The sequence below is a fragment of the Triplophysa rosa genome, linkage group LG12 (genome assembly GCF_024868665.1).
Source record: "Triplophysa rosa linkage group LG12, Trosa_1v2, whole genome shotgun sequence".
In the NCBI taxonomy this organism is placed as follows: Eukaryota; Metazoa; Chordata; class Actinopteri; order Cypriniformes; family Nemacheilidae; genus Triplophysa; species Triplophysa rosa.
In genome coordinates, this window is record NC_079901.1 from 11253904 (window position 1) to 11275453 (window position 21550).

Here is a 21550-nt window from a genome sequence, read left to right on the forward strand (position 1 = left end):
AACAATGTAACAGTAACGGATTCAAAAGCGTGAAAGAAGGGCAAGTGAAGGACAGTGATCGCCTACAGCTGTCCACAATAATAATGTGACCCGCAGAGACACAACACTGCCCGTAACCCCTGCGTGACCCTCAGCATCTGTCTCAAACCCAAAGCTTTAATTACACACATATGAACCGCAGAACACGGCTGTAACCTTGACGACGGCATGTCCGATCTGCATTCAGCTCCACGCTTTGAAGCGGTCATGAGTCTGACATCAATATTCCACGAGGTGGAAGAACACACAGACTCTGGATGACCTTTTGATGTCTAATAGACTAAACATTTAAGTCTGGTGTAACAGTTTACCTGAGGTTTCTGGTCAATCTCTCTCTCTCTCTCTCTCTCTCTCTCGTTGGATGCTTCTGTTGGTCTCTCTGCTTTGCTATACTAAACAGTTGCCCTTTTCTCTCTTTCAGAATCTCATGAAATGAAATACACTTGGAATAAACGAAACGGCATGCCAAAAAATATCAAATAGGGAGAGGATGATTGACAGGCTTTTCCACAAACTGCACCTTTACTAACAGGGATTGAGGGCCGTTCACACATAAAACGCTTTGTTGCAGTTACCGAAAGTCATTGAACTTCACTGAAAATTTCAGATGTCCATTGATGTGGAATTCAGAAGTAGAAATACCCACTAGGACTATCAATACATCCACTCATAGACATTCAGTGTTAAAGATGCTGGATGTGTAACGCCTCACGGGTGCTGTATCTCACAGGACGACTCATCTCATTTTTTAGAAGTTAAATAGAAGGTTAAAGGGATAGTTCACCTAAAAATATATTTCTGTTATCATTTATTTACCATCATGTCGTTCAAAACCTGTATATGACACTTTCTTCTGTGGAACACGAAAGAAGATACTTTGAGAAATGTCTCGGTGGATTTGGCTCCATACAATGGAAGTCAATGGGCGAATGTTGTTTGGTTACCAACATTATTTAAAATATCTTCATTTGTTTACTGCATAAGAAAGTCATAAATGTTTGGAATGACGTAAGGGTGGAATGGATATAGTTTTGTAACCAAGTAATATAACCATTGCTATAAGGTCCCTTGTTGATTTAATAAAACAGTATAGAGCCAGATATTTATCACATTAAATCACAACTTGTCACCTTCATTCTCAACAGGCCGATACACAAAGAATGTGAACAAAACAAGACAATATATGACTGAAAGAAAGACAGAAAGGAAGTGTGGTAGATGTGAAGGGATTAAGTGGAATCCTTTATCAGATGAAAGTGTCAGTTCGAGGTTGATGGATGGGTAAGGTAACCGCCTACTAGAGCATTTGTCATCGGAAGGGATCGGATTCAGGTGAACTGTGGACAGATCTACAGGAAATGTAAAGGGATTTGACGTAACAAACAAACAGATGTTTTTTGGACTTAAGGACACACACTTAAAGGGATAGTTCACCCGGAAAAAAAATGCTGTCATCATTTATTTAGGATCATGTCATTCAAAACTTGTATATGACTCCCTCTATGGAACACAAAGGATATTTTGAAGAATGTCTCAGTGGTTTTGTGTCCATACAGCGGAAGTCAATGGGGTCCAATGTTGTTTGATTATCAATGTTTGTTTTAAATATTGGTTTGACATGACTTAAGTCTGATTTTAGGTGAACTATTCCTTTAACGTCCCAAACAAATGCCTGATTTACATTTATGCATTTGGCAGATGCGTTATTGTTACAGTGCATTTAAGATATACATTTTTATCAGTGTGTGTTCTCTATACCACTTCTACCAGTTGAGCTCACAACAATTCCCAGTGTTGCCAGTGTTGCAGTACTCACGCACAGACGGGCCGGCTTTTATTCCCTTTGGGAGAATTGTTTGAGTATTTGGGTGGAATTTTTCACTATACCTGGCAACCCTGAAAATCCCCGGTCATTTCCCGCTAAAAAAGGAAATTCAAAGACGTTTCTTTCTTCTCTACTTTCTGCATTTATCCCGAGTTCAAAACGATAATTAGAATCTAACTGTAATCTTGTCAGAGTTGTAAAGAGTTTCTGATGAATGAAATATTTAACATTCAAGTTACAGAAGCATTAAACACAGTGGGTTGTCTTAAAACCACACAGACGACATACGCACATACTAACACAAAATGAGAGTAACTTCTGAGCACATTTTCTAATTAAAGCTGCTAATTAATTCTCATTTACTAATACACTAATGGAACTTCCATCACATAAGTGCAGGGCTCAGTGGGGAGGGCCGGTCGTAATTCACTGCCGTGTTACAGGCCTGCAATTAAGTTCTCCGCTCTGACTTCTGAAATGATTAACTAGTCGCAGTCGCATTCATATTCCAAATGCATACTGCGAAAATATCCAATGTCACGCTCAGAACACGCAGGTGAAACCAGCTAATGAAGACATCCATTCACATTTCAGTAAGACCTCATTCAAAGAGTCATCTCTAATAAAATAATATAGCCACGAGACAACAGCTGCAAGTCACGAGGCGTTCGCTGCCTGCCTGCTTTCTGCGCGTGAAAAAAGATTTTCTTTTTGTTTTAACCCTTCATTAAACCCTGGGAATATATTGTATGTGTTTCACAAAGGCAGAGAAAAGCAGACCTCCATGGACTTTTACTCCACAGACGTGGACGCATAATGAAATCTAGATATCTTTTAATCATATTATTTTGGTATTCTATGGGGACATAAGACGGATTCGAGCATAAGACAAAGAACCGGAAAGCAGCGACAATTAATTCAAAACCCAAAACAAATGGCTCCAGCTTTTCTCCAGGAAAAAAAACAAAAGAATTTGCCGATATTCATATGCAAATGTAATTTCTGGCCCATGAACAAGCACGCAAAAATTAAAATCGCGTCATATTTATAAGACAGGCTGTCAGCTGCTATAGAAAAGCGGAAAAGATGTTCTTTGAATATGTCGCTTTATGTTTACACCATTAAACAACACCCTGAACTTTCAGCATGCATAAACATTTACATATTTAATTGAATAATAAAGGGATTCTCCCAAAAATGAAAATTCTGTCATCATTTACTCGCCGAACACAGAAGAAGATATTTTGAAGAATTTTTTTTCTTTTGTGTTCCACAAATATACATGTTTTGAATGACATGAGAGTGCATATATTTTGAACTATCCCTTTACAATTTTGGGTTATATAAGCAATGAATTTTAATAGCTAAAAGTCTAAACTATATATAATAACTGTGCAAGCTCTAACACTCAAGTAAAAGAAAAATGTGTAACCAAGACCGTGTTTCGAACCAACTACGCATTATCCCTTATTAAAGGCTGTTTAGGAGCCTTCGAATATCCAGCAGCGAGGGCCATACTGAGTATTTGCCATTCAATTTCCCCCATCTCTTTGAAATGACCCTTTAACCTGTTTATTCCTGTGAGGAAACCGAGCGGCCGAGTATCAATTTACGGCTAATCTCCAGAGCAAACCTCCTGCTCGGATCAATCCAGGTTAACTTACACGCTTAAATCTACACACATCACTCCGAGAAACAGATACCTTTACTATGCCTTCAGATGCATAAATCTGGATTTCAATGGCATTCAGAGCTGACATGCAATATGTCTTTTAAGCATTTTTGTTTTTATGGAGGCACCCCGCTTTAACACATACATGAAATGAGAGATCACTTGATCATCACAAGGCGCTGAATTGTGAAGAGTCTGAAATGGAAACGAGAATTTTAGCCATCTGATCGGTTATAATGGTGTTCCCGAGGAGCTGAACATCTGTAATCTCTTGGGGACAATCGCTTTGCAAAATTGTCTTTCCATGTCAAAGAAATGAAAGGCAAACGGGGAACTCGTTCAAGACTTTGCGATCACGTTACATAGATAGTGGCGACTGTTAAGTGAAAACCACGAAATGTCCCCAGGACATTTTAGGAGTAGCTGTTTTTGAGTGTAAAACCTGGATCTAAAGTTACTCATGCAGAAGTCGAGCTCCATAAAAGCCAATGAGGTGTTTTCTGGAAAGCTGGACTCAAGCCGTTGGTGATTTTCTGCTTCACTGGAAGCAAATGCTAAATTTGGACAGTACCACCTGAGAAAAGCATTAATCTCACAGCAGCCCATTAACTTTATCTAAGCATATGTGCTTCATGTGTTGAAAACCTCTTTGAAAACATTGAGCGGTTTTAAATTCACAATGCAGCGATGAAATTTAACGGAGAAAGTGAAATAAACAGATGCCAGATCAGATCTTTGGAAAAAAAACACTGGATCTAAAGTAACCAAATGGCTGCTTACTAAGAACAATTCTGGCTGTTTATTTCCAAAACAAACAGCTAATATGGGAAAAACGTATTGATCAGATGTTTTTGTAAGCGTTTAGGAGATTCCATTAAATTCTCAGTTACGCATCAATGCTTTTCTAAAAATAGTATGACATACAGTAGGCTGTACAATTATGGATGATAAATGTAATTATATGTAGTTTATATTGAAATCATTTAGAGTGCAGACTTTGGAATCATAGCAAACATCATTGAGAGATCTTCTAATCGCTACCGGAGACACAAATGAGATCACGGGTTGTTTTTCTTAGAAGAAAAACTTGCTTACTCAGTTATGGAGTTATACTTGATGAGATGAGAGTTAAACCCACCGTGTTGGAGCTGGTCACAGGCAGTTGCTGTGGCGTTATGTCCTGGTGAGGACTGGGCCGGCTGGGGCAGAGCCTCCACCCCCTCCATTATAGGAGGACTGGTGTTGAGCTGCCCAACCGGAGGAGGCCATGGGAGATCCTTTATCACTTTAATCTCTACTGCAGAGAGCCAGCAGAGAGAGAGAGAGAGAGAGAGAGAGAGAGAGAGAGAGAGAGAGAGAGAGAGAGAGAGATCGAGAGGAGAGAGAAGGAGAAAGAGAAGAAGAAAGAAAGAAAGAAAGAAAGAAAGAAAGAAAGAAAGAAAGAAAGAAAGAAAGAAAGAAAGAAAGAAAGAAAGAATAGGTGTCAGTGAAGGAGGCAGGATTAGGTCAACAGTGCAAACAGTCAAAGACTTTGAAACAGGAAACAAGGGAAGAAGGAACTGAACCAGGAAAATGACACTGGAAAAAAACAGCAATGCAGCTCATTCAGGTTTCCCCCTTTCACACACACAAACACACGTGGGATATAAGCCTCAAGATTAGGCAGGGGAGATGTGTCAGTAATACAATGCTAATAACATTCACTCAATGACAGACACCACGGGTGAGCTGCGCAACAAGTCGACTTCCAGAAAAGACAACTGTGCAGTACTGTGGCAGTAAGATTTCTTTATGCTATTCAAAACCCAGGAAACTGAACTAGTTTTCATACGGAGACATTGCCACAAGGGTTTTATCCAAGTAACTATAAAGTAGGGCTGCACATAATGAAAATATTGGAATAATCTAAATGTGCACATCACTACATATTACATACTGAAGCGAAAGTGAAAGTGAAGTGAAAGTGAAGTGAAAGTGACCTATTAGTCAGATATGGTGACCCATACCCGAAATGTGACCTCTGCATTTAACCCATCCAGAGAGTAGTGAACACACGCACAGCAAGTGGTGAACACACGTACACCCGGAGCAGTGGGCAGCTATCACTGCAGCGCCCGGGGAGCAAGTAGGGGTAAGGTGCCTTGCTCAAGGGCACCTCAGTCGTTACCCACTGACCTGAGAATCTAACCGGCAACCTTCAACCTTCACGAGTCCGACTCTCTAACCATTAAGCCACGACTGCCCCTGTACTGTACATACTGTATATATTGCAATGGTTTGGAATATCTGAATGATGTTAAGACTTCACAAAGTTATGTAGGCCTATAGTCAACGTTTAAGGTTTGAAGATGATCAATTATCAAAAAGAAAAACACGTATGCCTATGTTAACTATATCGTTTTCAGTTATCGTATTGCATACTGTATGCAGAATTATTGAACAAGTTATCACATACTGCATTTTCCTTTAGTATGCAGCCCTACCATAAAGAGGCAAATGTGAAATTTGAGTTTGGTTTCAGAAATTCCAAGACAACATCAAAAGCATTTAAAAACCATGACAACCATCTCCAGTGTCCAATACAGGTCATTAGTAACACAAACACACATTATACACACATTATACTCCTCCATGCTGCTTCTCATTATCTCAGACCTTGTCTAACATGTTACTCAAAGACAATAAAAACTATCTGCTATAAGCATCTAATGGACCACCACTCCAAATGAACTTCTCTATTGCTCCCTCAACTGGCTGAAGACAACCTTTTACTGAAGTCTATTCATGGATTGAATAATATCGTTACAGCAAATCTAGTGCTGTGAACCGCCCCACTCACTTACAACACAAGCAGTATTACAGTCCTCAATATTATTACAAGTGAGAAGCTATACAGTAAGTCCCTCCAGAGTTTAACTATAGACTCTTTGAACTCTACTTTTCAGGGTAGGCCATCAAAGAGTGTGTAACTGTGCATTCAGACCGCCAGCAACTATGTCGCTGTGTGGCGCTAGTCTCTTGCTACGAGGTCGTTAGGAGGTGTTTGGTTGCTTTAGTACCATTTATAAACAAACCCTGCAGTAACTGACTGCTTTACTCCTATTGGTAGTTGCTCCCGAAAGTCGAGCAAATCTCAACTTTTTTCTCTACCCAATTCCTGTCGCCAACGGTCACTGTCGCTCCTGTCCTGCCGGAAGTCGCTGGCTCTCCATTGAAATGAATGACGTCGCCTCGCTTTGTTGCCTGAACGGAGCGTAATAGTGGGTTAACCTGTTAAATTCCACATTACAGAGAGCCAAACCACAGCCAGACCTTCCATCATAGAGTCATAATATACCAAGACACACCATCACAGTGAGATCCCCAAGGTGCCATTAGGACCAAAACCTTTTACGACGCCCAAGGAAATATACTCACTAATACCAAATCTAATCACTTAAACATACTTAAAGTGCAATGCTGTTAGCAGTATAAGCTGCACAGAATTAGTCAAACCCCACCTCCAAGACGCAGATGCTTAAAGGCTATTAGGATGAAAAATGAACCAGGATTGCATCACTGGCACAATGAAAACTTTTGTGAATCTTCCTAACAACTGGTTAACAAATTCACACATACTTTGCTAACTCATTGAAAACAAACGTCCAGGTACACCGGGAGTTCATTGTCAAGAAATGAGACGTTGCTTGTCACCCAAGCCCCAAAGCTGCATCTGTTATGAATGAAACAAGAAACAAATCCCACCATTTCACTTTCCGTGCATCACCTCGCCATCGCTATTCTGACAGAAACCGAGCTCGACACGACACACAAGCCAAAACAAACACAAGACACAAACAAAACGTCTCCCAGAGGCCGGTTTCATACAAACACAAGCTTGGAGCGGTGCTGGTGAATTTCAAAGCAGGCTAAACCGCACTTGTGATTCATTTGGCATTGCCTGCTTTCATTACTTGACAAGGGAACGACCTAACCTGCCACCACATCTGAAATAAAGTTGCCGGTTTGTTGACTACCCTGTCAGGCCGCAATGCGCTTTACCAGCGGATAAACGGAATAAGGCTACAACGAAAATCTCTGAGAGAAAAATTGAATATTTAGTGGCTGCCGGAATTTTCGAATAATGCTCTGGTAAGAGTGGTCACACGACAACTATTGTTCAACAACAGTGAGATACGGTGACAGTTGACAGAGCGCCATTATCTGCTCGCTTTCTGCTGAATGGAGCCGATCTAGCAGGCGAGAGAGAGGTCAGCGTCTTTGACAGCTAATATAATAACTTCCTCCACAGAAGGGTGAAGTAGAGGCCTGCCAGCAGCCCGATTAAAAAGCTAATTCTCATTCGGCGCTGTAGATTAGCATGTAATTGTTTTGGGAGGGAGAAGCTTTGCCTGTCGTCCCCGTAGGATGGCGGAGTAGCAAATTCACCCGGGTCACACATATAAGCTGACTCACACATGAGATGAATTGTGTATATCGGCTTTTCCGCATTGAAGGTGAACTTGTTTAAGAGGCAGTCACTCAAACCGTTCTTGCGTTAAGCTAGTAAGCCTTTATATTTTTCGTTGGCAGAGGAATTCTTTTGAGAAGTCCTTGGCCTTGTGGTAATACGGCATATTGCGAGGATTAGTGCGTTTTACAGCCTTGGCAGAATCCCTGATGCAAAATTACCCTGTTTGTAAACACGAGCGCTGGAGTAGGTGGCGATGTTTTTGTCTTAATTTCAGGGTGTTTTCACACTTGGTTCGTTTCGGTGATCTGAAAGCCGTTTGTGAGAATTGTGTCTTGTATGGTAATTCAGTCACCAAACGCAAATCGAGAGCATTTTAGAGGGTAGTGTGGAAGAAAGGTGGAGATAAAATAAATAAACCAAATTGAGAACAGAGTCAATTTAAGGTCAGCAGTGAATGCAGAAAGAGAACTTGATTTTTGAATTTGATGCACTTAAAGTGGTCTGCGATTGGTTCTTTTAACTCATTGTCTAAAACTCTCAGACACCAATGCTACTATTGTTAACTAAAACTAAAATTAATGAAACATTAGCTTCAGGCCTAAATATTATTTTTTAAATAATATAGTATATAAAATTGAGAAATGTTGCCTTGGCAATAATCTGAAAAATGTTGAAGTTGAGGCACTAAAATGATTAACGGAAAATAAATAAACTACTTAACTAAAACTGAGACAAATAATTAAATTACGATAGCACAAGAATATTATAATTGCATTGCATAACAGCAAAACTAAAACAAAAAAAATAATTTAATAAATAAAAATAATAACAAGCTAATTCAAAAATGTAACAAAACTACAATAAAACGGAAATCTCACTGCAATTCGTAAACGATTTGCTTTCGTGCCAGTTAGGTTTAGGGGTGGGGATAGGGGAGGGGCTTCAGTATTAATTTTTCTAATAATCGTACGGTTTTGTGTGACTCGCATTGTATGGATTGCTACAAATTAGCCACCTCGTGATATTTACGAATTCCCATGAGATTAGGCTGTATAACTCGGACACAGGAAGTAGGAAGTGCATCACTCTGGATCACCATTTGCGTTTGGAGTTCAATTCTTGAAAATAAATTATTTTATGATTGCTAAGGCACAATAACACCAATTACAATTGCATGCTGTTCTTTTAATAGACACACTCCTGCACATCTCAAGGCAAACTTCAACCAATTACAATCATTGAGTTCCTCAATAAACCTGCTGTCACCAAATAATAGACAATTTAATAAAAGTGGGAAAATGGCTACATTATTGCGAGCACCAGCTTCAAATGAATATTTAGACACTATTACAGAAACACACACACACAATCAATGACAGAAACACACACACACACACACACACACACACACACACACACACACTCAATGACAGTGTTGAACTTTGGCTGAGCTCACCAATCTGGCACGGTTCTGAGTTGACCAGTTAGCAATACCCAGTGTCTATTCCTTGTCCTTTCCTTGAACCTGCTGGCACCAAATTTAAAAGAACATGCTGGGCGAGGAAAAAATGTCCTCAATTTCCCAGAATTCCCTTGGGCAGGACTCATTCAGGCAAGCAGGGTTTTATCTCATGTTCCAGCATACTGATTTGAAAGCAATCTTATAGCGGAGCTGCTGAGGGCTGGATAATCCAGAACTAGGCCGCTGAAAAGGGCAAAATAAATGGATTCCATTTCACACTTTTATTTATGCTTGACGGAGACCTAATTAAGAGCTCGAGACCAATGACTATTTGCAACACGCCATTTAGACACAAGCAGGCTTTAGACTAGATGGAGTGTGAACCATCCGAACAGATTCCACGATAAGACAAATCAGACATGAAATAGTAAGCTCTCCGGACCTGATGTACTGAAGCACTTAGCTCACGCAAAGCTGTTTCACCGCGGTGACACGTATGACAAAGTTAGTAATACAGTAGTATCTGACAACCCTGATACATTTGCAGCATCTGTAAATATGCACTGCAAGGCTAAAATCTGTTATCTGGCAATCCAAAGAATTAACCATGAAGCATTCAGAAACGTGTCGCTCTCAATAACATCCACAATAATCTACTCGACTTCGGGAAGTTGCCAAGACTTTCTTTCTAATGAAGCAGTCAGTCACACTGAATTCACAAGTTGAATGTGACTTGAAGAAGTGCTTTGAGAGCGTCTTCATCGGGTTCTGGTTAATGCTGCCGGCAAATTGTATGCGTATTCAAAACATGGGGGTGCGAGGTAATTACACATAGCGCTGTGGAAATGTACGCCTCGGGTGCAATTAGAAAAGTCAAGCATGTTTTCGAAAAGTTCACAGCAGTAACTGTGGCACTTCATCGTCGCCATCTGTGATAAATAAGTCAACAAATTTTGTGCTAACTATCTGAGAGAAGCCTGTGGAGGGGAAACACGTTTACACGCTGCTTGGTTCTGTTTGATTTAAAAAAAATAGAAAAGCTTATACAGTACGAGGGCTTGCGTCTAGGTAAATGAATGTGTGGACTTGACAAGCGGTCCAAGAAAGTTGTCGGTGGCTCGATGTTTATCTAATGTAAATGACTCAACATACAGTATGCACCAACAGAGTCTTTGCTGTTTCTGCCAATGCAGCTTTAATGGAGAGCGTGAGTGCAGATGAGATGATGCGGGTTAGAAATGCATGTCCTTAGTAAATACTGACAGTAGTTTATTTTTACGCCAAAAGAGGCTTTTGCGCTGCCGCAAGCCTTTAGTAAATCTGGCCTTTGATTAATTTCTGTATGCGTGACACTAAATGAATCATCAGTTTGGCTTGGTTACTGCATGTTGAACACCCAGAGATCTTAGAATAACATTTTAGTATGTGTGCTGTATACACGCACAATATGTATGTGTGAGAGCGTGGGCATTGTTACAGGTATGATCGTACGTCTGGAGACCAAATGTCACAACACAACTAGTAATAACAGTAATTTTTTACCTTGTGGGGACATTTTTTGGTCCCCATGAAGAAAACAGCTTCTAAATCCAACTAAATGCTGTTTATGTGAAAATGTAAAAATGCAGAAAGGTTTGTGTGTGGTTAGGTTTAGGGACATAATGGGTGTTAGGGGACTGAATATACAGTTTATTCAGTATAAAAATCATTTCATCTATGGAAAGTGTGTGTGTGTGCGCGCGCGTGTGTGTGTGTGTGTGTGTGTGTGAGAAAGAGAAGATAAGCCCTCTGGCATTTCTGTCTCAAGAGTGGCAGCTTTGAACCCAATGAAAGCACCATGTGACCAATCTGTGTGTGTTCCATGACAGAAGCCCGTTATCACACCATAGCACTGGCATGGAAATGAGACACTCTGATGGACAGAAAAAAGCATCTGACATGCAGGACTGTTAGTGAGAAAAAACGGGGGATAAATAACACAAACGCTTACAATAATGCGTTTTGGAGCCACTGTATCTTTAATACGTAGCACCATTTTACAATTTCTGTGCATCTAAGTTAACAAATGATATAAACCAGCTTGCTGCCATAGCTTTTGGCATCAACGAGTGAAACTATTTAACCCTCTCACGCACGCATAGAGATCACTACAGTGGAAAGGTATTCAAAAACCCATTTCTTGCACTTTTGTGGGTTTTGAGGCATAGTTGAATTCTGCAGGGGACACTAGTGCATCATCCGTCAGTGTGTGAAAAATTAGTGTAAAAATTAGAGATGCACCGATATATCGAGCAATAAACGCTATCGGCCAATAAAAGCAGTTCTTTTTTGAAACCAGGTCCCAGAGTGGATAAATCTAAAAACGACACCCTTGCATTTTTGTGTGTACAGCCAATCCACATGGTGTCGGTTTCAGTGGTTTCGTACGCAGATAATTCTTGAGACGATGCCGTGTTTATGGAATAAAAAGGAAAAAAAGATCGGATAGGGAAAGCTCTGGCTTCGTGTATATGTGGCTTCAGTTTACACACTCTTAGAAAGAAAATAGCTGTATTGACAAAAATGTATGTGCACATTGTGTTTTTCACCTTGTAGGTTTATCTTTATAGCCAAACGCGCACACAGACACACACACACAGACGTGCACACATTTTTGATGTGTCCTCGCATTCACACTGAGCTCATCATTCACGCTCTACCTTTATCTGCTGTGCTGGTGTGTATGTATGTGTGTGCGGAGAGGTCGGAGATAACGGATGACTAATTAGGTGACATACAAGTGCATAACCTCTCAGCGCCCTACACTAACACATACCTGCAAATAACTGAAAACGCTTCATTGATAAATCTGCGAGTGAATATAACACACACACAGCATAACACATGCTTCAGTGGATTAATCTAGCACTAAATAAATACCACAAGACGCACGAATGAAATCCACTACAGCACACAACACGGCGATATTAATGCTGTGCGTTTCGTTCGACCAAACGAAGATTGATTAAATACACATGTACATGAACCGCAGCGCTCCGTAATAACTAAACCCCTCATTCACACTAACCGCAATATTTTCCCCGCTCGGATGAGTCTCCTGCAGTCACTTTAGCTTCCCAACCAACTACATTTATCCTAATCAAGTATTTGCATTTTACAAGCTGACAAACTCGGTATGAAAATAAGACGAATTCTAGTACGCGAAAATACGGCGGGACGCGGCGGACTAGAAATAAGAGCAATGAGTATTATATTATTCATGTAATAATGAAAAGTAGCGAAATGCAAATACAATGTAAAACTCTCCAACAGACAGTGACCCAGATACATCTAAAAGCCAGGCCAGGTAAATCCTCTCCCTCAAGCGATGTACGAACAACCGATGATAACACAAAGCCTTCATTTATAAAAAAGACCCTAATGAGTGTCAAGCCCCCGGCGTTTCTCTGAGGTCGTGACCTTAGAATGACCTTCCGACCTCGGGAAATCAGCTTCTGACTGGTAGACAACCAGAGGAGCTCCCAATGGTGTTCTGCTATGATTGAAGTTTCTTGAACATTTCTTTTCGAAGACAGAAAAATCAGAGTGTTAACAGGTCCACGGGAAGGATATTTCTGAGAGGATCTGGCACCAAGCCAGACGCCTTCAGACTGATTTCCGATTTCTCTCCTTCCTGATGGACGAAAAGTGTCAAAGTGGGATTTATCTAGACAGGAGCACAATAGCGAGGGGTACAAGCAGTCGAAAAAGTAGGACAAAGACACGTGGGAAATAATGCTTACAAAGCTCTGATCGACAGCACTGCGGTTTCTCTTCGGAGGCGGAAAATATATTTTAAAATGCAATGCAACTCACAACATTAATACGTAGAACACAAAGAGATAGTTAACTCTCAAAAAAAGTCATCTTGGAAGATGAGAGTTTTTGGAGATTATGGACAGAAAAGCAATGTGTTTCAGTTCTTCGTTTTGTTCTTCAAACATGACAAACAGTTTACGTTTGGGTTAACTATCCCAGAAAGCATTAGACCCGTTCCTCATCTGCGAGGAAAACAACCTTGAATGTTAAAACTAATTCAGTAATATATTCAGGCATACAGTAAAGACAAAGTGCAAAAAAAGAGCGAGGGAGAACCAGCCCTTCCACCGCAGTACCTTTGAGGGGTCTAGAGATGTCGGCATCTCTGCTGGTTGGTCCTCTGCTGCTCGAGTCCTCATGACTAATGCAGTTATAACAAAGCAGAGCTGTTCCACAAACAACACGGACAAAAGGAAAGAAGGAAACACCTTTCAAGAACTTTCATCTGGTCAATATTTTATTCTCTTGCATTTACAAAAAAAACCTCTTAGTACAGCCTTGTTTGATTATGCCCGAGTCAACCATGAGTCCTTGTGCCAAATCAAGGTGACGTTCAGAAATCTAAAGACACCTGTAACAGCTGCTCTCACCCCGAAAAGTGGCTGCAAACCTTTCTTATATCAGCACCTCCAGATTGATTTGTAGGTCATATACGGAAAGAGAAAGCAAGGCCACACATGCACACACACAGGACGTCCGTTCGTAGTCAAAAGTAGGCCACCCGGAGAGATAGGAACTGAAAGTGGGCTGTTCCGGAAGTTCACCGAGGAACAAAGTAGTAAACAATTAGAGACGAAGAGAAATCTTTGACCTGAAAATCTCCCAGAATTCCCAGGAAAATGAGGATACTGTGATTGTCAAACCTACATGTTGAAATCGGCTTATTTTCTCATTAAGAAAGATGATTTGCAATGGAAATGCTTCAGGTGTGATTCAGGTTCCCACCAACTCACAAAAGCATGAGACCCCACACCACCCCGTGTACGTTTAAAACAACATACGAATGACACCATCTTATAGTCAACCACGATCAATGAACACAACTACTGCACTGAACAATGTGGTTAAGCTAGTAACGTTAATCATTTTTGTTAGTTACTCCACCGTCCACCACCAGAAACCCACTCCCGCAGAACCAGGCACATGACTTTAACATCAGTATTTATTAATCACTCACTCTCTAAGCCATTAGAAAACATTAAAACATCAAATTAAGTTAAGCAAAAAAAAGTTAAGCATGAGCCGAACCTGCGAAGGCTTTCGATATCCGTTCTTTTTTCCACTCCCAGGGCTGGTCGTACTCCTCCGGAGGCCTCTCGTCGTCCTGGGGTAATCTGCTCTCCCGAGAGCACCGGCCTCCATCCAGCTCTCCTCCGTTCTCCTCTGGCTCATAAGGGGTGTCGTATAGAGGTAGCTGCCGTACCAGACCGTCTTTAGAACCACGGCCGCCTCGGATTTCTGTGATATAAAAAATACAGAGACCATTAGTACGTGACACATTCATAGTTTGATATTAACATTTCCAAATCAAAAGTTTGAAGTTTGCTGAGCTCCAGGGTACCAGTTTCCGGCAGTTTCATTAACATTTCTGTGGAGGCTTTATTTACACGAAGTGCTTAATGGCTTAAGTAAATTTACTCCTAAAAAGCTTAAACAAGCCTGAACAAGCTAATTGTGTTTAATAGCGAGACCTGCTGGGTGGAAAAAGAGCAATCTCACACAAAAAGCCCCGAGAGTCTCATCTGAAGACGACGGATAACAGAAAGTGATCAGCCAGAGATCGGCCGATCACAATATTCCAAGGAAAAGTAGTCAAAATATAATAAATAAACACATCAATTAGGGCTGTCAAACAATTAATCACGATTAATCGCATCCAGAATAAAAGTTTGTGTTTACATAATATAATTTTGTATTTATAAACACAAAAACAAACACATACATGTATACATATTTAGATGAAATTACACGATTGCAACTATTTCTGTGCTTTACAACGTTTGCTGTGGCCTGTGACTGTTCCAGCTTTACTACGTTACTACGTACTACGGGCTTACATACTGTATCTGTTACTCATCACAATGAAAGCTTCATTCACAACATCATTCCAACACATCACAGTGTCATTCCCATTTATCCGATCAACAGATACAAAACAAAACAAACCGATACAAAATTCAAAGTCTCTCTTTCTCCCTAAAACCATCTCTTACGCTGGGGTGGTATGAAGCTGTTAACAGTCAGTTTTAATGGTATAGTGTAATGCAGAGACGCTCATGAAATGAAATATAACACCGCACCACTGCATAATTGCATCTCTGCCCGAGGGAGCTCTTGCGGAAAAATGGGAAAAGTGTAGTGAGTAATGGAGACGGTAGGAGAGGCAAAAAGAGGTGGAGATGGTTTTACGTATCAGGACATAATAAAAATATCAGCTGGTCCTTAAATATAGGCTAACACACCTTAGAACAACAACACGTCATATATTACACCGTGTCATTTATTATTTACTGTAACAAAAACCTGTGTGAAATCCTTACTGCTTCAATGAGAAGTAAAATGGGAAGTAACAGCAAGGTGCTGCCAATCAAATGCTCTTGATTTCCTGATCATCAGCAAGTGTGAGCACATCTAATAAAGCAGAAGTTTTGACATTTTGCAGCATGCAGGTTTGATTTAACATAAAAGCAAGGAAGAAAGACTTCTGTAATATTAAGTATCCGATTCGCACGAGAGAAGAAATCAAACAGGGCTTTAGAGAAGCAAGATGCTGCCTACCAATCCGGGAAGAGTTACAAACCCATTTCCAAAATATCTGAAGTCCATCATTGCACAGCGAGGAAGATTATTTACAGGAGGAAAAATTCAAAACAGTTCCAGCAAATTGACCCCAAGGTCAGACCATGCAAGGCTTAGAGAAATCGTCAAAAACCTCAGATCCTATAGCCTCATGCTCCAATATATGGTGCAACTGTGTCTCCGGAGACCAGAGTTCGAATCCTGCCTCAAGGTGCTTTGCCGACCCTGTTCCCCTCTCTCTACCCTGTATATTCCTGTTGAGTCTATACTTTTCTATAAAAATGCAGGCACGAACAAGCTCAAAAATACGAGAACAATGGCTGCACCATATTGAAAAAACAACTGTGATATACTGTATGCAATAACTTGTTAAACAACATGATACACAATACAATTAGTTTTTCAAAAGTTTAAGTTTGTAAAATCTATTTGAACTATATTAAAATATATTTCAAAACAAATCATTCCATAACCAACATATACTGTATGTTTCACATTCTTTCTGATCAGTGATCATCTTCCGTGATCATGCGCATGCACTAACATTCATGTGCCAGTCTCTGCTATTTGTGTTGACCTAAAAGGCTGACTATACAGGTACATAACTTTGAAATATTAAAATTATTCTGCTATTGCAAAAAATTATTTTGAAACATTGTGCATTCCTACAATAAACCCTTACAAATGACTCTACAGACTTTACAGCCCTCAGTTAGCATGTTAAATGTTTAAAGTCCCAGTGAAATTAAAAATGACAATGCCTATTTTTTCATGAAATATTACAGCGTTTATTGTAAATAGTTTATAAATGTGGGTCATTCTATTTTTAAAATTAATGTGCCCTCATAATCTTCAGTTAAAATCAGAAAAATGCACTTCCGTCCTGTAATGACTATCCATCTTAAATGACGTTTGTTAGACGGCTTGGGCGGAGCATGCGTTAACTCCTCCCCTTCAACTGTCTGTTGACAGTTCCTTTTCTAAATCGCAACGGCTGTTTTTATACATCCAATCAAATCGCAGAGAAAGACGAAAGCCGCGCCCACTATTTTTCTCATCAGACATTCCATTTCACACGGAAATTCATCAAAATACAGAAGTAAAAACGCTCGCTACTTCTGGTTCATGGGGACTTTAAGTGTGTTGGTGTGCTACTACAGTACTTAGCCTCACATATTACACTTCACATAGTCAACAAGTCATACTACTAGTTGGTTAATTAGTAAGGTTCCCCAGCTTATTGTTTATAACTATACTTTTTTTAATGATTATATTTTCATTTAGAGCTGGTGCTTTACTAGCATGCTAACAGTGTGTTGTTCTTTATCTCTTAGACAACATTTATAATAAAACCCTTCCTAAAAAGCTGCATGTTTTATTTCACCCTATCACACACATTCAAACAGACGTCTTTTGTCATTACATCGCACCTCTCACACGTATTGTGAGCATCCCGCCTCATTACCAGTGATCAAAGTGAGATCCAGTTAACATCCAAACAACTTCCCTCCACTACACAAAGAGAAAGCTACAGCTAAAAACACAGGGAGGAAAGATTTGTGTGATGGACAGTGATAGGGAGGCAGACAGCGAGGTTAAGACAAAAGGCAGATTATACCTGCACAGAAACGCACACGCCGTCCAGCTGGAAAGGTTTAAACAAGGCCAACCAGCGTGAACAGGAGACATTAGAGGCTGCCTGAAGAGATGGAGTGTGTTAGGAAATCATACGTACAAGCTTACATCCTCTCATGCTGGGACTGATGTCGCTCTCCGTGCCTCCCTGTACTCGTTTGGGCACGTTGTTGCGGTTCGGAGAGATGGATGTATCCATCTGCCGGAGTGCATTACGATAATTAGCGGATCCAGCTGATCTGAAGCCGGCATAGAGGAGCTTGTGCCCTTTAACCCTACACGTCTGCAACAGCTCAGGAGTCAAAGGTCCAATGACAACCCCGCCGTTCCACATGTACATATACCACACCGTGACCGCCCACCCACCGCAGTAGCGCGCCGCTTCCTCTCCAGGTGTCAGATGGTGTGTGAATGCATGCGTGTGGGTGGTCTGATGGCTTTCTGTTGATTTACGGCGTCACACGCCGGGACACATTGAGGAAATCCAAGCTTAACGTTGACCTTCACCCTTTTCAACCCACCTACATCACGGCAGCAAATATTTGCAATGCACCAGCCAATCAACACCCTCATAAAAAAAATGTGCATTCTTGTAAGATTTTCCTGCAGGGTCTGTTTTTTGGCTCTCATTCCTGTGTTTGTAGATCCTATTACCAAAAATACCATTCTTAGACACCGTTGACATCAAATATTAATTCAAGTCACACTCTATTCATCCGTGACTACAGTACATGCTCTAGGTTTTCCATTACATGCCAGAAGTCCACGTTTCCTCTTTATCATCCCTCTAGAATCCCCTGCTTGCTAACCTTTCCGTTACCTCAGGCTCATACGGAAACAACTTAATCCCCAAAGAGGGGAAAATAAGATGTTACTGGTTTAAAATTCTGAAATCTTGTGCTATGTCAGCCAAGTCCTCTGCTGCAGTGTGTATGTACTGTATGCGTGTGTGTGTGTGTGTGCGTGTTCTCTGGATTAAACTAAATACATTAGTTTAAACTCTACAGCTGGGCATGACAAGTCACACCTGTTCTCCTAACCTTTCCACCCTTCCTTTGAATAAATGATTGCTTTAAACTTCTACATCTATTTTTTATCTCGCAGGGCATTGTGGGTGGGAACGCAGGAATAAAACATATCTCCTCTTGCACCTGAGCACTGCAATAGGGTTTTACTGATATTTACTGATATTAAAGGGAAACGTCATTCAAAATTCTGTCATTCTGTTGTTTATTTAAATGCATGTCGTCCAAAACCTTTATATTAGTCTTTCTTATGTGGAATACAAAGGTAGATATTTCGAGAAATGTCACAGTGGTTTGTGCCCATCCAACAGAAGTCAATGGGGGCCTATGTTGTTCGGCTACCAAAGTTCTTCTCAAACATTCCCATATGTGCACGCAGAATATTTTTCAGGCTTTAAGTTTAGCATATATTTTAATTTGTTGAAATGAAACGTATCAACCAAAGACAACTCTGAGATGCCAACAGAGGAGGGCAGAGAAGCACCGCAGTCAGAAAGGCTACCGTCCTCAGGTACGAAAAGAGGCCGACGTTTGCCTAAAGAGGACATCCATCAGCACTCGAATGTTTGATTAAATTTGACCATCTGTAGTAATAGTTTATGGTTTAAGTATAACAATAAGTAAAATTATGAGAAAATAACTACAAAATAATATTATGTTAGACTGTACTTTTGTGTTATCATTATGCGCACATTTGGATAGACCTAATAAGTGCAAAACGCTTGTATACTTTAACCACCTCTGAGGATAGTGGGTGGTCTCGAGTCACTGGCACTGTTATTTTGGGGGTCGCGGGCTGAAAAGTTTGGGAACCCCTGCACTAGGCAATGGCTGGTGAACGGAGAACAAATACAGGCCAATAAATTGCATCTTGCATTATTTTTAAATATACAAAAATATTATGACAACTCACAGTTGCATTATTTAGTTATTCTTCCATTAATACTGGTAAAAAGAACTTGAAATCTGAAATTGAAATATTTGGTTCTCACCGAGTATTCATTATGCACAAGTTAAGAATTAAAACAGTTTAATAACCCTAAAGGTAACGTGAGAAACAAACAGGTTCATAATTCCCAAGACCATTCTCCACTTGACTTCAGAAAAAATGTTCTGATAATCACAACTGTCATTCAGAGCTTTTCAATTCGGTTTGTATAACAAAAGAGTGTAATAAGCAGTTCAGTCTTTCGATAATATAAAATATGTTGTTTCTCTTTTGTTTAGGTACTTTTTTCAACCACTTTTTATTGGTCTTTAATTATATGCTGTTTTGAGAAGAAAGAGTTGCATTATACTTCCTGTCAGATTAAAGTCATGGCTATTGATGTTGCGTGAAGAACCATTGTGTGATGATGAGTCGTGTATTTTCTTGAAGAAAATACCTCCAATGAAAAGAAAGCAGAAGGCCGCTTCAGTTAATCAGTTTTACTTTCAGATAAGATTATATCACTTCTGAAAAAACTCATGGTTTGAGTGACTTTAAGATCATTAAGTTCTTTTTACATGCAATGTATAAAATTATGAGGAAACTAGTTTAAAAAACGCATTCCATTTCATCTGATCTTTTTTTCATTTGAACTCTTTAGACGCTAAGATTAGATTAGTTCTAACAAATACATGATTCACATTCAGTTAATGACACATCTACTGTTGTATAAATTGTATTTTATTTTCCACTCTGTTTTCTAGTTATGACATTTCTTGCATATACTCTCTATACCGACTGTTGCAAATCCAGTCCAATACCAATATGTTTGAACACAACACAATTATATTCCTTTAATTATAAACAAAACATTTTATTTCACCTGTAGCAGAGCAGAAGCGAGCCGTCTTTCTGGTGTTATCTGCTTGGCTCAGGAAGAACATATGAGATCCCGTGAGGCCTCCAATTTTGGGTGTACTGCTATCTCTGACAGTCAGAGGCAGTCTGTATTTGTGTGAGTGTCTCAATGGTCTCAAATGAAGGGGGGCTTCGCAGACGGCACATAAAGAAAATGCTTTAGACTCTTAATCGGTCTCCAAAATTGACAAACTTTTTTTTGTCTGCATGTCAGAATATAATGAAAGTGCACGGTGAATGCATTTGTAGCGTGTGCCCTATTGATTTGATGGTGTTATGTTCTATAGACGTCTCGATGCCATCTCAGGTGTCTTGGACAAGAGTCATCCAGTCTTTTTTTTGTATCTGCATTTCAAAATACTGTGCAGGTCTGTTTGAAATGCTAAATGTGGTTATTGTTTGTACTCAGTTCGGTTGTGAATGAAATTGTGAATGACAGTGACAATCCTATAAGCAAAAGAAAAAGGTAGCCCCGCCTCCCAGTCCCATCTTTAAAACGCCCATGTGCAGCAGACATTTGGTTACATGCACATTTATAAAGTTTTTCTCCATCATTTGATGGAGAAAATTACCTAAAAATGTACCAAGGATATTTTAGTTTACTAAAATTAAAACTTTGAAAATGTTTCTGTTCGTTGAAATCAAATAAAATATTGACCTAAAAATGATTGGGAAAAACTTAACTAAAGGACACATTTAAATGTTTCCTTAAAAATAAACTGAAATAAGTTTAAAGCACTACATTTATAATAACAAACAAAAATAAAATATTATTAATATTATTATTATAGCAACATAAAAAATAAACAAATAAATTATAAAATGACAAAAGCATATACCAAAATTGCTAAAGCTTTAACTAAAATTAACATTAAAAAATCTAAAAATAAATGCTAATTTTGAATATTAGTAAAACTAAATAAAACTAAAATCAAA

At 39.7% G+C, this 21550-nt stretch overlaps 1 protein-coding gene across 5 annotated transcripts in view; it reads right to left on the bottom strand.

Annotated features, from left to right (window-relative positions):
- Positions 1-21550, bottom strand: part of zgc:158464 (uncharacterized protein LOC791139 homolog) — a 104391-nt gene that overhangs the window by 16455 nt on the left and 66386 nt on the right. For 2 of the 5 annotated variants that reach the window (XM_057347579.1, XM_057347581.1), the window contains exons 3-4: positions 14558-14767; positions 4675-4833 (exon numbers count right to left, since the gene is read on the bottom strand). In XM_057347579.1, coding sequence (XP_057203562.1) covers positions 4675-4833; positions 14558-14767 — 369 coding nt within the window. Of the gene's footprint in view, positions 1-4674; positions 4834-13605; positions 13696-14557; positions 14768-21550 lie in introns of all 5 variants that reach the window. The other 3 variants (XM_057347580.1, XM_057347582.1, XM_057347583.1) reach the window with 3 other exon arrangements.